The 19,179-nt window shown below is 41.3% G+C and overlaps 2 protein-coding genes across 5 annotated transcripts in view; one reads left to right on the top strand and one right to left on the bottom strand.

Moving 5' to 3' along the window:
* PAIP2 (poly(A) binding protein interacting protein 2) overlaps positions 1-212 on the top strand; it is a 25,343-nt gene extending 25,131 nt beyond the window's left edge. The window contains exon 4 of the mRNA XM_058180702.1: positions 118-212. Within this exon, the coding sequence (XP_058036685.1) occupies positions 118-135 (18 nt within the window). The 3' untranslated portion in view covers positions 136-212. The remainder of the gene's footprint in view (positions 1-117) is intronic.
* Positions 1-19,179, bottom strand: part of SLC23A1 (solute carrier family 23 member 1) — a 26,094-nt gene extending 6,915 nt beyond the window's left edge. Inside the window, exons 1-11 of one of the 4 annotated variants that reach the window (XM_058180402.1) lie at positions 19,016-19,179; positions 18,241-18,296; positions 16,114-16,233; positions 13,716-13,873; positions 12,965-13,053; positions 11,512-11,579; positions 9,085-9,266; positions 7,468-7,588; positions 6,616-6,772; positions 4,899-5,046; positions 2,184-2,289 (exon numbers count right to left, since the gene is read on the bottom strand). In XM_058180402.1, coding sequence (XP_058036385.1) covers positions 2,184-2,289; positions 4,899-5,046; positions 6,616-6,772; positions 7,468-7,588; positions 9,085-9,266; positions 11,512-11,579; positions 12,965-13,053; positions 13,716-13,873; positions 16,114-16,233; positions 18,241-18,276 — 1,185 coding nt within the window. In that variant the 5' untranslated portion in view covers positions 18,277-18,296; positions 19,016-19,179. The remainder of the gene's footprint in view (positions 1-2,183; positions 2,290-4,898; positions 5,047-6,615; positions 6,773-7,467; positions 7,589-9,084; positions 9,267-11,511; positions 11,580-12,964; positions 13,054-13,715; positions 13,874-16,113; positions 16,234-18,240; positions 18,297-19,015) is intronic. The other 3 variants (XM_058180392.1, XM_058180423.1, XM_058180412.1) reach the window with 3 other exon arrangements.

The following is a 19,179-nucleotide window of genomic DNA, read 5'->3' as shown; positions in this document are numbered from 1 at the left end:
CAGCAAACCCATTTATTTAGAACAACAATTGTCGCAGCTGCTGTCTCTGGTCAGCCCCGCTGCAAACCAAGCCGACTGGTGACTCATCTCAGAGGAAATTTCCCATTCAAATTACAGGCAGTGCATTTGGCGTGAAGCAGTACAAACCTGCTCAGTTGAGAAACGATGTTCCTTCCAGAGGCCTTACTGATCCCCAGTTAAGAGAATCAAGAAGGTGAGTTTCTGTCTATCTAATCCAAATCCTGGAGAACTACTACCAATCTGACTAGATGTTTTTCAGGTTAGCGGAATAGCCTGATCTGTTCCAATAGTGGGTTGCTACTGGTTCTCCCCAGTTCGCAAGAACCGGTAGTAAACATTTTGAGTAGTTCGGAGAACCAGTAGTAAAAATTCTGCCTGGACCCGCCCCCAATCTATTGCTGCCTCCCGACTCCCAGCTGATTGGCTAGAAGGAAAAAATCAAGACTCACTTGTCGAAGAAGAGGGGAAAAAAAAACACAAGACACCGTCCCTTTAAATTGAGAAGCCAAGAAGCCTCCCAACTGATCGGCTGGCTTCTCAGCCAGGAGATTGCTTGGCAAAGAAGAAGGTGGGGGAAACGCTGCCGTTTTAAATTGACAGAGCGGCTAGAAGCTCCTTTCTGGGTCAGCTGAACAACAAATTGGATAAGAGGAGGAATTCTTATATGGTTCAATGTTTTTGAAGTTTTGGGGTTTGTGCAACATGGGCTTTGTGTTTCTAAAAAGGTTTGAGCGATTTCCATTGTGAAGTATCCTGTCTTGAATGAGTTTACTGCCTGCTTGTAAATGGAACCGAACTTCCGGCTTCCACTTTATATTATCTGTAAGCACTGGTAGCTGTTTTCTGCTTACAAAGTTTCCTTTATGCAGCTGGCAGGAATGTGGAATTCCAGGCAGGTTCCTTGCTAGCAGCTTGATTATTCCTTAATTATCTGGGATATTTTATTTGGGAAATGAAGAGGGGGGAGTTTGATTCCTTCCCAAAACAGATTAGTGGGGTGGGGAGGAAATGGGGATTTTGAAGTAACCTTCCCCTGGAGTGGGGAGGGAATGGGGATTTTAGGCTTGCTGTCAAACATCAGCCATAATACTAATGATTGTTTTGAACAAAATGCAGATTGTATTACATGACTGGCTATTTTATATGTGAGATTATGACTGAAACCTATATAGGTTCACACTGTCAGGAAGTTTGTCCTTAGTTTTAGGTTGCTTCTCTCTTTGTTGAGTTTCCATCCATTGCTTCTTGTTTTGCCTTCTGGTGCTTTGGAAAATACTTTGCTGCCCCCCCCCCTTATTTCTAGCAGCCCCTTAAAAGCCTGTTGCCTATCATACTCTTGGGCAAAGCATGTGAGCCATTTCCTCCTTTCAGTGGTCCATGAAAGTGCATCTATAGCAGAGGTCTTTAACCTTGGCCACTTTAAGACAGCAAAGCTGGCTGAGGAATTCTGGGAGTTGAAGTCCATAAGTCTTAAAGTGGCCAAGTTTGGAGACCCCTGATCTATAGTATGTAGATAATAAAGTTGAAAAAAGGTGAACAACATTTTTGCAGAACTATAGATACGTTGAGGCTGGGTGTGACAAGGAATGGCTGGGGGGGAGGGGCCAGGCAAGGTATCCCTTTACATGAGAGACATTGAGTTGGCCACGCCTACCAGGTCATATGACCACCAAGCCACACCCACTGTCACATGACCATCAAGCCACGCCCACAAAATAAGCCATGCCCACAGAACCGGTAGTAAAAAAATTAGAACCCACCCCTGATCTGTTCCTGCAGTTCTTTAATTTTTAGAAAACAACAATAGTATAATTTAACTTAACTTCTGCAAACGGGGCAACAATTCTGCATACTTAACTGGGCCATGATATGAACAACACGGCACCAAAAATGGGCTAGACTACCTTAATGCTGGAGCAGAAACATCTCTCAGGAATCTAAAATGGCATAAGTACAGCTTGTTTACAAATGACTTCAGAATTCATCCTACGAAATTACTTTGTGGTGCCAATATACCATCTATCCCAGTTGCAGATTTTGTCCAGCTGCTATAAACTGAAGCCTTGTGCTTCTCCCAGTGCACAAGAAGAAGCAAGCAGCTGTGTGCCAATCCATGAAAAGCCTAAAAACAGAAGATGCTATCTAATAGTGAAGGGTGGTACCTTGGTGATGCCCAAGACTCCAATATTCGGACTGGAGGAAGTAGAACCGTTGCCAGTGCCCAGCAACCCAGCAATGATGCAACAGATTCCCTCTGTAAAAATGCCTCTGAGGGGAAAAAAGAAGAAGAAGAAGAATCCTCAGGGCTGTGTTAGATGTTCCAGGTCTCTCTCCTAGCAATGTTAGGGTGATGCATTTCAGTTGATGGATACTCAGCAAATTACATGAAGATCTTGTCAAACAATTAAAAGGAATAAATGCCAAAAATTAGAATTAGCAGGTAGATGTGGATCACTTCAATGGTGGGCTCCAAATTTTTTAACAACCGGTTCTCTGCCCCCAATGACTGACTGGGAGAGAGTGGCTCGGATGAGTCATGTGACTGAGTGGGCAGCCGCTAGCATTGAGAGGAGAGTGCCACACAGAAACGGGAGCACACAAAAGTGCCGCCCCCTTCTCCTTCTCCATCTCCATTGCTGGGCGATCCCATGCAAAGAATGGGGCTAGCAGAGAGAAGAAGAATGCAAGGTTGCTGCTTCTGGGATGAGGGGACTTGGGACATGTCCGGGTCCAGCTCATTCAGCTTCTCTTCCTCTTGCAGCCAGCTTTTTCGGCCATTTTCAGGCTGCTTTTCGGGCCGATTTCAGGCCTTTTGGGGGGCCAATTTTGGCTGGAAAGTGGCCTTTTTGGGAGCATTCTGGGCTGTTTTCAGGCTGCTTTTCAGGCTGTTTTCAGGCTGTTTTTCAGGCCAATTTTGGCGGGAAAAACAGCCTGAAAACAGCCCAAAAATGGGTGGGGCCAGCCAGTGGTCCAATTTGCCAGTTCTTCGAACGGTGCAGAATCGGAACAACTGGTTCAGGCGAACCGGTCCAAACTGGCAGCAGTTCACCTCTTGGTCACTTGCTAGTTAAGCCAGATACAATGTGTCCATCGTACACAAATGTGGCTGCCTGGTGACGTGTGGTGCTTTGGATTCTCATCACCTATTCCCTGACCTGGGCAGACAGAAACCATCTGATTTAAAAAAAGAGAGCGAGAGAAAGCAAATCCTGCCTTGCCCCACCCAATATGACATTTGTGATACTTCTTCCTGCTGTTCATAGTTCTTGGGGATCTCATATGCTACATCCTGAACAATTGGAAAAATCAGAGCAATCAAGGACAGAGAACCATACAGACCTACTGCCCACCCACAGGCACTCATAGAAATAACAGGTTCCCTGATTAGATACCTTCCTAAATCCCTCTGGCCTGATGGCTCAGCCTTTCTGGGGTAATAGTCCACCTCTGCTTATACCACAAATGATCCATTAGTGTTTCATACACCCACAGGATTCAGCATTATCAGTTCTGAATGTAACCGCACCACACTGGGGGGGTGTGCGCATTAAAAAGAAAAGTGTCTACTAGGTTCATCCTAGAGCAGGGGTCTACAAACTTGGCTCTTTTAAGACTTGTGGACTTCAACTCCCAGAGTTCCTCAGCCAGCTTTGCTGGCAGAGGAACTCTGGGGGTTGAAGTCCACATGTCTTAAAAGAGCCAAGTTTGCAGACCCTTGTCCCAGAGGAAAGCTTTAGTTAAATATTCCAGCCAATTTGTGAAGCAGCCTGAGCTAGTGTGCTGTAGGCGAGGCTAATGTGAATGTTGTCTATTGACTCCCTGAAAGGTTTTCAAAAGAAACCCATAAGAGACATTTTTATTCTTAAGTTAGATCTCAAATATTGACCGCCTCTTTCTTAAGAAGGGAGCAGTTACAGTATTTTGCTTTCAGCAGTGAAACAAATCTGATCTCTTGGAACTGTTCCGAGGAACAGCCACTTTGACCTACTGGTCTGTGTTGGTGGTTATGCTCACATGACAACCTTGACCAGGTCAGTTGCAAACCTCACAGCTGTATTTGCACCATATTGTAAGCCCTTTTATTCTAGTCTTGCAGCAAAGTGGGGAAATGGTTTGCTTTGATGGCTGACTTAGTAAATCCTGTGAACCCAGCCTCCTTAAATGTTTACAGTTCAGGGTAGTTTTCATACCAAGAGAACAAATTATGGTAATTTAGAAACCAGGTGAGTTGTGAGGCTATTCGTGTTGCACACATTGACGCTGAGTAGATTTCAAGTTTTAATCAGTAAAAGTGAGCTAGCAAAGCTGTTCTACCTCATACCAGTTGTGCATTGTGAATGTCAGAATGAAATATGCAAGGGAAATGGGAAAGATGGGCATTGCAAGAGTTTAATTTACTCCCTAAAACATCACCCAAAGAGCAATCCAGAGGCAAACATAGTGGAAATTCTGAATCTTGGAATAATGACGGTAACATGACCCATATTTTTCACAGTATAGAAAACCTTGGGACAAGGATCTCCGAAGATTGGGCAGAGTATGACAAAAGGAAGGCCTCGTGAATATGTTAATGAGGAAGTGTGCTTCCACAGTGAAAAAATATTCTCAAAATCCTTAAATATTTGAGTAAAGAAATCAGCATTTGAAGTACATCAAAAATGGACATTTTTTAAAACACAGTTTTGCCAATTTCCCCCTTCTGATCTTTGGCATCACAAAATGTGAAGCCATTTTTTCTAAGAGCCTTTAGCTACTGAAGTATCCTCTTCCACAGTTTTTGTAGAAATGTGCTTAAAATATTACCTTTGTTTCATCAGTGAAAAGCAGAATGGACACTTATAAAAAATATAGACATCTCTGAGCCGGATGCACCCTACCTATTGATGGCATGGACTGGTGGCGGGGGAGCACCTGCAAGTCGGGCACAAGCATAATAATCTCCAATGGACTCAATGATGCCAGATAATGTAGCACTGAACATTCCCAGCACAGCAGCCGCAGTCACTGTGGGTATCCCCCACTGACCTGGAAAAGCAGACAACACAACAAATATCAACTGGGCTATAAAATGTTGTTTCTCTAGGAGGAGCAAAGGTTGAAGTCCAATAAATAAAAACCAGGAAGCCCAGATTCTTCTGTGTGTGTGTATGTGTGTGTGTGTGTGTGTGTGTGTGTGTGTGTGTGTGTCTTTTAATCACACTCAAGTTCACACCAGCCGATATGAATTCTCTGACAAATTACCTAAACCTGACTCCAGGGTGAAGCACAGCCTGAAACATTTCCACAGTGTACCAGAGTACCAAAGGTAACAGTAAAACATCTTGGGGTTTTATCATAAGTATGTATATGTACATGTGTGTATGTGTATACGCACACATACACACTTATGGTATATATACACACGATAGAACTCCAAGATGTTGTATTACACACATATATGGTATATATCTTGGGGTTCTACCATGTGTGTGTATTGATGTATTCATGTGTGTATGTGTGTATAAAAGTTAAAGGTAAAGGTTCCCCTTGCACATATGTGCTAGTCGTTCTCGACTCTAGGGGGCGATGCTCATCTCCGTTTCAAAGCCGAAGAGCCAGCGCTGTCCAAAGACGTCTCTGTGGTCACGTGGCCAGCATGACTAAATGCCAAAGGCGCACGGAACACTGTTATCTTCCCACCAAAGGTGGTCCCTATTTTTCTACTTGCATTTTTTACGTGCTTTCAAACTGCTAGGTTGGCAGAAGCTGGGAAAAGTAACAGGAGATAACCCCGTTATGCAGCACTGGGGATTCGAACCACTGAACTGCCAACTTTTCAAGCAACAAGCTCAGCATCTTAGCCACTGAGCCACAGTGTCCCTTGTGTGTGTGTACACACACACACACACACACACACACACACACACATTCTACTGTTACCTTTTGTACTATATCTGTGTGGTGTGTGTGTGTATATATTGCAAAAGGTAATTGTACACACACACACACACACACATTAGTGTGTGTTTAATATTCCCCCCCCCCAGTATCAATGTTAGGAATGAAAACAGCAAAGAGCAAAGGAATGGAGGTAAGAGTGTAGATACATCATTTTCCAGCTGTTATTCTGGAGGATAAATGGGATTATTGAAAGACTAAAAGACATGAGAAAACCTTTCCTTTTCTCCAGGTCAACTAAGATTTAAACTCCCACGTGCAACTCATGTCTTGGGATGTAAGTGGTGACAGGAGGTTTTAGGCCCACATAAGGCTCTCTCAGGAGAATGTACTCAGCCATTCAGCCTGTTTCTGGAAGGGCCTTAGCATATCAAAGGCAACTATTCCCTGACTGAACTGCTATTCCATGCCTGTTGATCAGCCCAGGGGAGATCTCTTCCATGGAAAGGGAGCATGTAAGAACAAATAAAAGAGGGAAGATTCTGCCCATTTTCATACAATAGGCAAATAAAAGAGAAAGAATAACAGGGAAGGAGGGATTGGAGATACGAGGGCATCTGTGCAATCTTGTCTGGTTTAGCATGCCATGAAGATGCATATTCCATTGCTCCCTCCCAAGATTGATACGAGGTGAAGAGAACCATGAGGCCAACTTACAGGGGTAGGGAAAACGGAACCAAGGTGCTATGGACAAGATTTCTCCTCTAGCATCTGTTCTGGCCTTGAATCCGTAGGCACTGGCATCCCGAGGAAACACATCCGTCACTGTCAGAATGTAACAAAGCAGCCAGACCACCAAAATGGCTAGTATGATCTGAAGAGGAGATACAGAAAGGCAGAACACCATCATCCCCCAGCTATATATCCACACTGAAAACAAGTCAGAAGACAGGAAGCAACTGTAGGAAAAGAACATGGATCTCAAGAATTTACTATTGTAAACTCTGTGCTATTCTGCCTAGTTTTCACTTTCAGGATTTCTCTAATCAGGACCTGGGAGTATTTATACTGCAAATAAATCCCATAGAGCGGAGGGAGCTTTATTCCTGGAGAATTGTCTAAAATTGCAGTTTGAGAATTTTAAATATTCAAGAATGCAGGTTTGAGTATTTCAACCAAAATCAAACTTTTGTGTTAAGGATCTCTTCTACATTCCTTCTCCTTTACTCCTAACAAATGTACACAATTGATTGGCAAAAGCTTTTACAATCTCCCTCTCCTTGTTACGTTTAGTTTCAATTAATTCCCAGTCTCTCCTTTGTCCCATTTTGCCTTCTTGATGCATGGGGAGTTTCTGATGGATAAGAGAAAGTACTGCATGTGAATGGATTATTTACGCATGCTCAGAATAACCTTCTACACAGGGGAAGAATAAGCTGTTCTTGCCAACTGATGCAACTGGGGAACCTGGCAAGATAAAAATCAGAAAAATCTGACCAAATTTTTTTGGGTGGGGGGCATACAAAATGTGCCCACAATAAAATGATGAGTGAAAGACAATCTCCTTACTGGAAACATCTTGAAGATCTGTATCCGGATCAAAATGCAGCCTTTCCCATATTTATACCCAGGAAGGAGAAAAGAAACATTTCGTAGGTACTGAGCAAACAGAACAATTAAAAAAATAGACCTGTTCAAAGGAGAGAAAAGACATGAGTGAACTGATTAGGAGCAATTGGATGCCAAAACCCTGGGATCAATTCATATGATTTCAAATTGAATTTATTGAATTATACATAAGTAGTTATTTATCATGAACTTACCATTATCTAGGCATTTCCTTACACAAATCTGATACCTTTCAGTTATATTAGGACTATAGTACTCTCCAAATTCCAGCTGGCAGAGCAGCAGCTATGCTTATTAGAAATCTTGGATGGGAAATGATTTGGAGGACATCCGATTAAAAGAAGGCAGATTCTGCAATTTTTAATAAACCACCAGTTGGATCAGCAATCTGTCACATCAACTGTCCCTGTGTATGCCCTGGGCTGACAACTTCAGAGAGCATCTGATATTGATTTTCTGATTTGTGCTGAGTAATTTCACAAAAGTACTTCATTCCCTCCCACTACCAAGTCCCAAAATTGAGACAAGTGTGTGAACCTTAACATAACTTCTTTGTGAATTTGCATCTCATGACTACATGATCTTTTCTATAGGCATATCTAATCTTGGCTAACAAGCGTACTAGCTGAGAATTATGAGAGTTGAGGTTCAGCAGAGCCAGGGTTTTGGCTGGCGGGTTTAGAATCTGTTTTCATCTTCTGACTGTGCTCATCACTCAGCATCCATGGGCAAGGCTGTCACCAGCCTTGGAATATTGATGCCCTGAGAGGTTAATAATCTTCAGTCCAAATCCAGAAGCATTCAAATGAGACCTGCTGAGGTCAGAGCAAATATATGAAAAATGTATCAGTTGGACTTGAGCCAAATCAGTTAACTGTCAACTCTCTTATCAAGAAAAGTTCAAGGCTTCTTCCCACAACATATTCTTCCAGCTCTTGCTTCCTTGCCTGTCTAGAGTGACAGAACCATAGTATACTAATGGGTGAGTATAAAAACTGAGGTTCCAATTTAGGCCCATAAAGCAAACTTCCCTGAAGTCAGTCGGAATCACAGAGAATGAATGTGGTGACTGAAAGTTCATAATATCTACCTTATATAGTCTATTCATGATCCTATTCTATTTGTGAATTATGGGTAATTCAGCCATCAGCACTCATATGTGGGTGTGTAAAAATATGTGGTCCTTCTTTGGTCATAAATTAATATATAGCAGAACTGCAGAGCTACAAATCCCTTAGGAATAGAGAACAAGAGATTCATAATGTTCTCACCATGCCACTGTCCTATTCTATTAACATACACACTTACACTCATAAGTGTGCACAAGCACAGTCTGACGTTTTGAGCCACTGGCAACCAACCATCCAGAACTTCACTCTCTGTTTCACTTGGCTTGGTCTGGCAGTTGAGTGAGGAGATGAGAGAGCATCTGGCCAATGGGCCAGTTTTATCTCTGCGGTTCACTCCTCTGAGATCCTACAGTAGTTCTGTAACTCTACAGCTTTTGCTCCACTCTTGCATCAGTCTGAAAATCTGTACTGAAAAAGGAGCACCTACAATGCGGCAATGCCCCAGTGTGATCCAGCTCTATCTCCTGCTGCTTGGAAGACCGAGAGACCTATTAAGGAGACAGTGGGTGTGACTGTCAGGGGCCCAATGTAGCTGAGCAAGGCCCCAGGAATGCCCATCAATCCAATTACCACTTCCACCAGGCTGGAAATGATGATGGCTCCTTGGATCTAGGACAGAAACAGGAAAAGGATGAATTAAGCTGATAAAGATGCATTGCAAATACACTGTTTTAGCAAGACCAGCATGGCTGTATTTCATTCACAATATTTGTAATAATCCTAATTTAGGAAATATAGTCTTCTATCCAGTGGTGGGTTTCAAAAATTTTTACTACCAGTTCTGTGGGTGTGGCTTAGTGGGTGTGGCTTGGCTTGATGGGCATGGCTTGGTGGGCATGGCAGGGAAAGGATACTGTAAAATCTCCATTCCCACCCGACTCCAGGGGAAGGATACTGCAAAATCCTCATTTCCTCCCGATCAGCTGGGACATGGGAGGCAGAGAATAGATGGGGGCAGGGCCAGTCAGAATTTTTACTACCAGTTCTCCGAACTACTCAAAATTTCTGCTACCGGTTCTCCAGAACTGGTCAGAACCTGCTGAAAACCACCCCTGCTTCTATCTAAAGAGAGTAGACATTTCACAGATTGGCTGATTTTCTGAAGCCTGGTTTAAGAGGAAGAACTCTAAGTGGGAAGAGAAAACAGATGTTTCAAAGTTGGCTATAAGCTGTCAACACCTGAAATAGCAGACTAATGAAGCCAATGCAGCCACTCAGTTGTACTCTTCCTCTCCACCCCCGCCCCATGGTAAGATGCAAGCTACTTTTTAAAAAGACAGAATGCATGCATTTTATGATATTCTTCATTGTTACTGCTTGAAAGATGAACAACTGTAGTTTAGGACAAAAAGGCTGATTTCTTACAAGGATGTATGTAACTTTCTTGGTCTTTCACATTTATGTGCCCAATTGGTCTGGGTTGGGTTATAACCCTTTATAAAAGAACACTTTTGCATAAATTGGGTTCCAACCTGCCCTTATTCACTGCAACCTTAATCCCTAGCATTAGGGTAGCAAAGAGCCATGGGAAGATTTCCAGCAACCCCTGAACTTAACATACAAATCCCCCCAGCTGAGCCTCCATATTTGGGTCCTGCAATCACCCAATATAGTTTCTTACCAGCCAGCTTTGAGCAATAAATGCAAAACTAGTAAATCTAGTCCAGAGATTCTTCAACTTGAAGGCTACACTAGGATTTGCATAGCACTGCACTGTAACCCGAAGAGTCAGGGTTTGAGGAATTAAAGAGTGAATGGATGCCTCAAAGTAATTAAAGCATCTATTTTCTTTTTTAAAATCAAATTAACTTCAAATTAACCAATGTGTAAAGAATCTAAATTTTAAGCCCCACCCACTCTGACAGTCATGAAAGGTATTTGGATGAGATGCACATAGCGGCTCCCAGACACTTGTTACATCGGTGTCTACCAACAAAGTTTCCTCCCCCTCTGCACTGCCAAAAAAAAAAAAAATCCAAACAAAATAGAAACTTCCAGGAAACTTCTTGGTGACCTAATCTTTACCCTAACCTTGTATACCTTAGTTCCTCCCAAAACATACTAAATAACACCTCATAATAGGGCACAGTTCAAGCAATTATTTGAAATCTTGTCTATAGAGATTCTCAGTCATCCAGGTCAAGTTTGTCCCAGAAGTGCTTTTTCAAAAGACAACTAGACTTTGTTTTTCTTTGAAGACCTTTCGCTTCTCATCCAAGAAGCTTCTTCAGTTCTGACTGAACTGAAGTCAGAACTGAAGAAGCTTTTTGAATGAGAAGAAAACAACTTCAAGGAAAAACAAAGTCCAGTTGCCTTTTGAAAGAGTACCTCTGGGACATATTTGAAATCTTAGTAAATAGCACATTTTAATTGCTTTATCTTGCCTAAGATATCATCTAGCTAACAAAGAAGAAATGGAAAAAGTTAAAATCTGACACACACTTCCCTCAATGGGTATGGAAAATTACTTATAAGTGCAATAGCCATATTTTCTTGGAATAAATGAAAAACAAACTTGGAAAAGAGGCAAATCTGAAAGAGGTTCATAAGGATTAAAAATAGTTATGTTTATAACTTTGTATTACAAAGGAAAATTCAAGAGCAAAACTAAGAAAACAAATAACTAAATCAAATAAATATAAAAGACAGCTTTCTGAATTGAAGGGTTGTCCCTTATAATAAAGAACATTTGGTGACTGTACTTATAAGCAGAAGATTTGGGAGTTTCCTGCCATGGGGAAAAAAATCTTAGAAGGCTATAAAGAATTCCTCCTGTTTACTATTTCCCACTGATGACTAATTTCCTGAGAAATGTGATTGGGTGTACATCACGGAAGGCTGGGGTCAAACTTACTTCTCTCATTCTTGGTTGCCATATGTGAGAAGTGTTCAGTGGTAATGTCCAATTGCCATAGATTTGGTCTGCATGAATTAAGCAAGAAATTGGAGTTAAAGAGCACAACTAGACAGTAAACTTTCTCTTTCTGGAGGAAGGTAATTCCATTTCCGAACAGCCTGAATTCCAGAGAGAATAGTGGACACGGGGCAATATATTTCTTCTCCCTCCATCCCATTTATTGATATTATGGTGGTAGGTAGTATGTGTTGAGGAATAAACATTTGTTAAAAGTTGCAAATAAATGTGTAATAAATAAATAAAAGTTGCAGAAATGACAGTTGGGTATGCTAGGAGACAAAATGTATTTAATACAATGAGGATGGGGTCCTTAAGAAGTATATGTAGTAAAACAGAGAAAGCTTGGGTCAAGGTGAAGAGTCTAATGATTGAATGTAAACTGAATGGAAAACAGAGGGACCAGAGTAAAAGAAATGCTATGAGTGGACCAAATTCCAACCCTAACTTAGGAAGTAAGAATGAATGAATGGGCTGAGAAGAAGAAGACAGAGAATGTATTTACTGAATGGAGCTTATGACAGTAAAAAAAAGAAAAGTAATATAGGAAAGTGTGTGACCATGGTGGATGCAAGGATGGACTCTACAGAGAGGAAGATATGGAAAGCTATGATGAATGGTTTCTATGAACTAAGTCTATGTTCCTTTCTCTTATTGTATGCACTTAATATCTTTGGTTTATAATTTACTTGCTTTTTACACTCTACATTGCTTAACCCCAAAAGTCTGTGTCCAGACCCCAAGATGGCTTTGAATGTATGTATTTTGGATTTTTGTAGACCTCCTACATGCTGCACTTTCCAAAATCAAGGGTAGAGAATCCTAGGAATTCTAATCAGAAAATCTGGAAGGCAACCAATTTGTCTACCGCAATGCTTCTCAACCTTGACAACACTAAGATATGTGTATGTCTGGCTGTGAAATTCTGATTCTTGTTTATAGTCACATCACATAACATATGCAAGTAGCCCTTGACTTACAACCACAACTGAGGCCAAAATTTCTGTTGTTCTGTTGTTAAGTGAGTTTTGCCCCATTTTACGATTTTTCTTGCCGCAGTTAAGTGAATCTGGCTTCCCCATTGACTTTGCTTGTCAGAAGGTCGCAAAAGGTGATCACATGACCCCGGGACATTGCAACTGTCATAAATATAAACTAGTTGCCACAGTTGATCATGTGACCTTGCAACGGTCGTAAGTGTGAAAACAGCCATAAATCATTTATTTTCAGTGCCGTTGTAACTTTGAACGGTCACTAAACAAATGGTTGGAAGTCAAGGACTACCTGTATTGCCATTTGGAAAGCTACTGACATCCTTCACTCAGTGAAAGGCTTCTGAAGATATTTCTGTTCTAGCTCCGGTCAATTTACAGGCTATCCAAGTTTCAGTTACCTTCTGGAGGGCATTTCCATTTTTCCAGGGCCAAGATGGATTTGGCAGGAACCAAGAATGCCAGGGCACTGGCTTGAAACAGAGGAAGTCTGCCTTACGGAAGAAGGGGAAAAAGGTGCATGGATTCAGTGCTGCTGTCAGAGAATTGCACAACAAGTGAACAAACGAAGTCAGGCTGACACAAACTTGTAGTTTTATATAAATACATATATTTTACATCTAGATATACAGAAAATTAGATAGTCAGGCAAACACAAACTTGTAGTTTTATATAAATAAATACATTTTACATCCGTATATTCAGCAAACTAGATGACAGGCAAACACGAACTTGTAGTTTTATATAAATAAATATATTTTACATCTGTATAAACAGCAAACTAGATAGTCAGGCAAACACAAACTTGTAGTTTTATATAAATAAATATATTTTGCATCTGTATATACAGCAAACAAGATAGTCAGGCAAACAGGAGCGTCATGAGGTAAATCACAGAGCACGCAGGCCACACAGAAGAAAAAGGCGGGGAAAAAGGGAAACTCCCCCTCCACACTCACAGCAACCAATCACAGCTCAGATTGCCTCACGCAGGAGCCAGCGCTCTCCAATCAATCAACTATAACTGTGTGTTCTGGCTCATTGTACAACCCCACTGTTCCAGCTACTAAATTTAAACATCTTAACTGCTTCCCCCTCATGACAGTCTCTTCCCTGTTACATTCACCAAGGAGCAAACCAGATGAGCCGTACCTAATGCCCACAGTGCTTTGGATGAGGGTGGTGATGCCCACACAACTGAAGATGGTGCCAATAAGTTGACTGATGGTGTACTGGTCCTTCCCTACACAGAGAGACTCTGCCAGAAGGAAGGGAACGGCGATGGTGCCACTGAAACACGTCAAGTAGTGCTGGAGGAAAGATTAGGATGAAGGATATCAGAAATGAGCATAAGATCAGACGATGTCTCCAAACTGAAACACAGGCATCACCACTTTGGGATGCAGCTATACATTCACTAGTTATGAAGAAATGCTGAAATTTTATACAACTGAAGCCATACGTTCTAATGCAGATAGTAATTTCCTCAAATAGAGCTTTATCCTCTCCCTGTGAAATATTAGTCAAAGACATTTCCTGAAAGTTCTGTGACCTTTCTTTAAACTGTGAATTCAGTGATGAGGGACTGTAAAAGTGCAGCTGAAATGGGACCAATGACATGCAAAACAGAGGAGTCATCATGCTTGACACATTCTGAGATTTGTTGAAATCTTTTTTTTAAAAAAAAACTAAAAGAGGCAAGAATGATTTTTTTTTTCAAATGTCCAAATGCCTTTCCCACAGTCACCTTTTGCTCCTAAAATGGCGTGATAGCAGTTTTTCAATATCTAAAGCGTTGCCACAAAGAAGAGGGAGTCAATTTATTCTCCAAAGCACCTGAAGGCAGGACAAGAAACAGTGGATGGAAACTAATCAAGGAGAGAAACAACCTAGAACTAAAGTGGAATTTCCTGACAGACAGAACAATTAATCAGTGGAACAACTTGCCTCCAGAAGTTGTAGGTGCTCCAATACTGGAAGTTTTTAAGAAGAGATTAGACAACCATTTGTCTGAAATGGTATAGGGCCGTGATGGCGAACCTATGGCATGCGTGCCAGAGGTGGCATGCAGCACCCTCTCTGTGGGCACATGAGCTGTCGCCCCAGCTCAGCTCTGCTGCACATGCGTGCATGTCTCCCACTAGCCAGCTGGTCTTTGTGTCTCTGCCGCGCATGCATGGGGTGGGTGGGGGGTATACACATGCATGGGGGGCATGCAGGCAGCTGCGCTCACATGCATGGGCACATTTAGGGGTGCACACATGCACGGGGAGTTGGGTGCATGCACCGGGGCTGTGCGTGCATTGCATTTTGGGGGTTGCTTCGGGCACTCAGTCCGGAAAAGGTGAGCCATCACTGGTATAGGGTTTCCTGCCTGAGAGGGAGTTTTGACTAGAAGACCTCCAAGGTCCCATCCAACTCTCTTATTCTGTTAAAATATTCATGCACTATATGTTGCAATGACGGTGAGCATTAAAGGGATTCACCAAATGGTGGAACTATTTTGTTTAGAAGCCAGAATAAACCATCATGCCCAATTATTACAGGTCAGCTACTCTTCAGCAAAACCAAAACCAAAAATGAAACATTTTGATTGATCCTGATTCAGATTAAATGAAATCTGGACTCTGTATATCAACTGCCACCATCTGCAATCAACACAATGTATCACACCATGCTTTTTTCAGCATTTCTCTCTTTCCCCCACTCCCACTCTAATTTTCCCGGCATCTTTCCTCTCTGCCCTCAGTTGACTTCCCCAATATCCTGGTGTGACAAATCCCACCAGCTTCCTCCATCCCCACAATCTTCCAAGTGCCATCCTTCCCAACAATCAGCTGCCTCCTTCTGTGTCTGAGTGCTTCATATCCCTCTGGTTTCCTTTGCTCCCATTTTTCCATCTTTTCCTTTTCCTTTCTCCCTCCCTCAGCTACCAAATCCCTTGCTTCCTGTCTCACCCCAAATTATTTCTGCCAAGCGGGGGTGGGGGGGTGGGAGACTCTTTTTGTTCCATAATCAGAGCAAAATATGAAATATGCCTGACTTATTTGGGACACAGACTACCAGGAACCCCCTATTCTATGTAGAGAATGGGGCACACAAAGTTATGTTCATTCTTGTTGTAGCTTCATTATTGGCCCTGAGCCAACAGATGAGATCATAGTCTTGGTGGTTTTGTAAGGGTGACACAGCATATTTTTCTTTGCCCTATAAATTTAGTGCATCTGAAATAGATGTATGAAAGCACAGTCCCAAGATGTAATTGGGATGCAAAGTTCTATACATGCTAATATTGCAGAGATAAATGAACAATAGAAGTAAGATGCAATCACCACTCAGTATAAGACTCACAGTCAAGGTACGTCTTGTACCTTTTCAACAATGGCATCACCGATGAGAGAACACACACATAGTAACATTTAAATTCTTGTAAAGAGTCACTCTGTTATTGTGGGTGGAGAAACAATCACCATGCCAAATATTTGTTAATTTAAACATGTCAGGGAGAACAGCAAAAGATCCTGGAAGGAGCTAACTCAGTTCATTATACCTGAAATCCCAGGAGGATGCAGAGATACCATGGGGGCGCATCTTCAATTGTATAGAGCATATCAAAACTCTTCTCTTCGGAGACTGGTGGAACAACACAATTCCCATTTGCTACTTTTTGCTAAAAATTAAAGAGAGCCATTACACATAAAGGAAAAGGCTGGGAAGATTTATGTTATAACTGGAGCAGGTGCCATGATAATCCTTGTTTCACCTACAGTGAAAACAATGCATCAGCAATGAACACATTGTCTCCACATTTCTTAAAATCTCAACTATAGCCAGCAGAAATGGACAGGAGTGCTGAAATTCACTTTAACGTCTGAGATTATTACCCGTTTTGTTATTCTTACACTTGATCTTTCTCCCTGTTCTTTGTTATGGGAAAAATGAAAAGTCCATCTTGGAATCCAAGATGAGGAGGAGATCCCCAGGAATAAAGAAAGCCTGTATCTTCTACTACTTCTTAACAATGACTGCCACCCCTTGGCTATCTTTGAAAATTCTGAGAAAAGATGGACACCACCCTTCCCAAACTGAAGACAATGGGATTCAGTTGCTCATGTGTCCTCTGAGTTCACGATGAACATATGACCACAATCAGGTTCTGTAGTCTGGTCATGGAGGAACTCCTAAATTCTCAAAAACAACTTTCCTCAACCTGAAATCTGCTGAACATATTGCACTACAACTTTTATAGTTGGCTGGGACTTCTGAGGATTGCAGAACTTAGGGAAAGATGGATACAGGAATCTGGGAGGCAGATATGGACAGCAAAAATGGATGTATTAATCATTTTTATTTATTTATTTACATTTATATCCCGCCCTTCTCCGAAGACTCAGGGCGGCTTACATTGTGTAAGGCAATAGTCTCATTCTATTTGTATATTTACAAAGTCAACTTATTGCCCCCCCCAACAATCTGGGTCCTCATTTTACCTACCTTATAAAGGATGGAAGGCTGAGTCAACCTTGGGCCTGGTGGGACTCGAGCCTGCAGTAATTGCAGGCTGCTGTGTTTTAATAACAGGCTATCTTACAGCCTGAGCCACCACGGCCCTATCATGCTGCATTTCTGCCTTTTCCAACTATGGGCTTCTTTAATATTCTTGGTGATTGGTATATTTTCTACTACCACTTCCAGAGCTCTTGAAATAAATTCCAGTTTCTTATAAATAATTCCATCCAGTTGTTTATTCAGAGGAAGACCACAGAGCCAGTTTGGTGTAGAGGCTAAGAACCTTGCCCAGAAACCAGAAGCTTATGAATTCTAGCCTTGTCTTAACCATGAAAGCCAGTTGGGTGACTTTGGGCCAGTCACTCTCTCTCAGCCCAACCCTGTCTAAGGGTTGTTGTTGTGGGAAGATGGGAGGAACGAGCACTTGAGTATGAACAATACCATTAGTTGACAAAAATAAAGGCAGAGTAAAAATGTAATAAGTAAATAAATAATAAGATTAAGCTACATCCACAATATAAAACCGGTAGAAAAATAAATATAGGGAAACCTGCTGAACATTCAAGAATTCAAGAATGACATCCTTTGCGATGCTAAATTCCAGTGCTCCACCACAACGAAGGAACATGGAACATGGAACATGGAATCCAACTTCAATACACAATACCTTTGAGTCATTCCTCACTGCTGCCTTTAAGCATTCCATAAAAAGAAGTGTGAGGGCAGAGCTAGACATCTTCAACTTACTCTTCCAAGATCACAATCAGGTATACTCTGTACAAACAATATCCTTGAATACGATGGAAGCCACATTAGGTGGGTGTGATACATTCACCCCAAGTTTTAGAAAAGTCCACAAGGCTTCTGCAATGAATTTGGTATCCGCCCAATCAATTGATCTAAGAATAATCCATGCATTCGAATAACATAAAACATACTGACAAATAATATCCAGCACAAAAAAAAGTGATATTAGAAATTACATGATGTCAAATTGTCCATATGTCTCCATATGCAGAAAGATTAATGCTATATGGAAATGGCATTGAAACTATGCTGCTGTTGCTTGTTTCTCTGCTAACAGTCAGCAGAAATATCCTATCACCTTCTTTGTTTTAAATTGTGCTTAGTATTTCTGAGAAAGAATAATGTTATCCTTTAAATTTACCTTGCAATGAGAAGGATCTTCAGAGTTGCTTCCCATGTTTGTACAAAGCCAGACTTCTAAAGGAAGAGAAAATGTAATAACAAGCATATTTATCACCTTGGAAAGGACTTTAGACAACACACCAAAGCTTGTCAATCTGTAACTGGAACTATTGGCTGTTGATTCATATAATAAATTATATGGTCTTGAAAGCTCACACTTTCATAAGAATATTACTGGGTGAAACTGATTGTCCCCCATTTTTAGTAATGATAGTTTTTCAAAGCTTTGTGGGAAAAACATAACAGTTGCCATATAACTAATTTGCTAATTGATTGTTTACATTAAACTGCAGCAGTGATGAATAAGGACCAAGGAATCAATATATGGCAGCCTGAAGAAATCTGTATTTTGAAAAGTATTCAGTTTATCTTAGATAACCAGTGGCAAGTCAACTTACCTGTCAATACATCTCCCAACACATCATCACCCATCTGACAATTCTTTCTAACTTTCATCAACTATTGACACATCATTCCCCCATGTAATATCATAATCTCTCCTGAATTGTATTAATTATGATCATAATAATTCAACAATTCCATAAATTAATTTTAATCAGGACCCTGGATACATCAAATTAGTTTTCATTTATAAGCAAATCAATGTAGGAAACTGAAAGTTTGCTATGACCAAAGTTAAGTGAAAAGCCATATATTTTACTGGTGAAGTTTGTTTCCAGTTAAACATTGGGAGAATTTGTCATGTATAGCAGCCTACCTGCACCAGCCCTTACCTTACCTTCCTGTTGTTATTTGTCACACTAGAATTGGTGATGTTGCTTGCCAGCCTCTCTTTAGCAACCAGACTGTTCTTGGAGAAGATTCCCAGTGTCAAAGAACTTTTCTTCTTTCCAGATTGTGACTCATGAACTCCGGGGCTTTACTTTCTTAAACAGCA

The sequence above is a fragment of the Ahaetulla prasina genome, chromosome 1 (genome assembly GCF_028640845.1).
Source record: "Ahaetulla prasina isolate Xishuangbanna chromosome 1, ASM2864084v1, whole genome shotgun sequence".
NCBI lineage: Eukaryota > Metazoa > Chordata > Lepidosauria > Squamata > Colubridae > Ahaetulla > Ahaetulla prasina.
The sequence above is the reverse complement of the archived record's forward strand: the minus strand, read 5'-3'. Positions and strand labels throughout refer to the sequence as shown.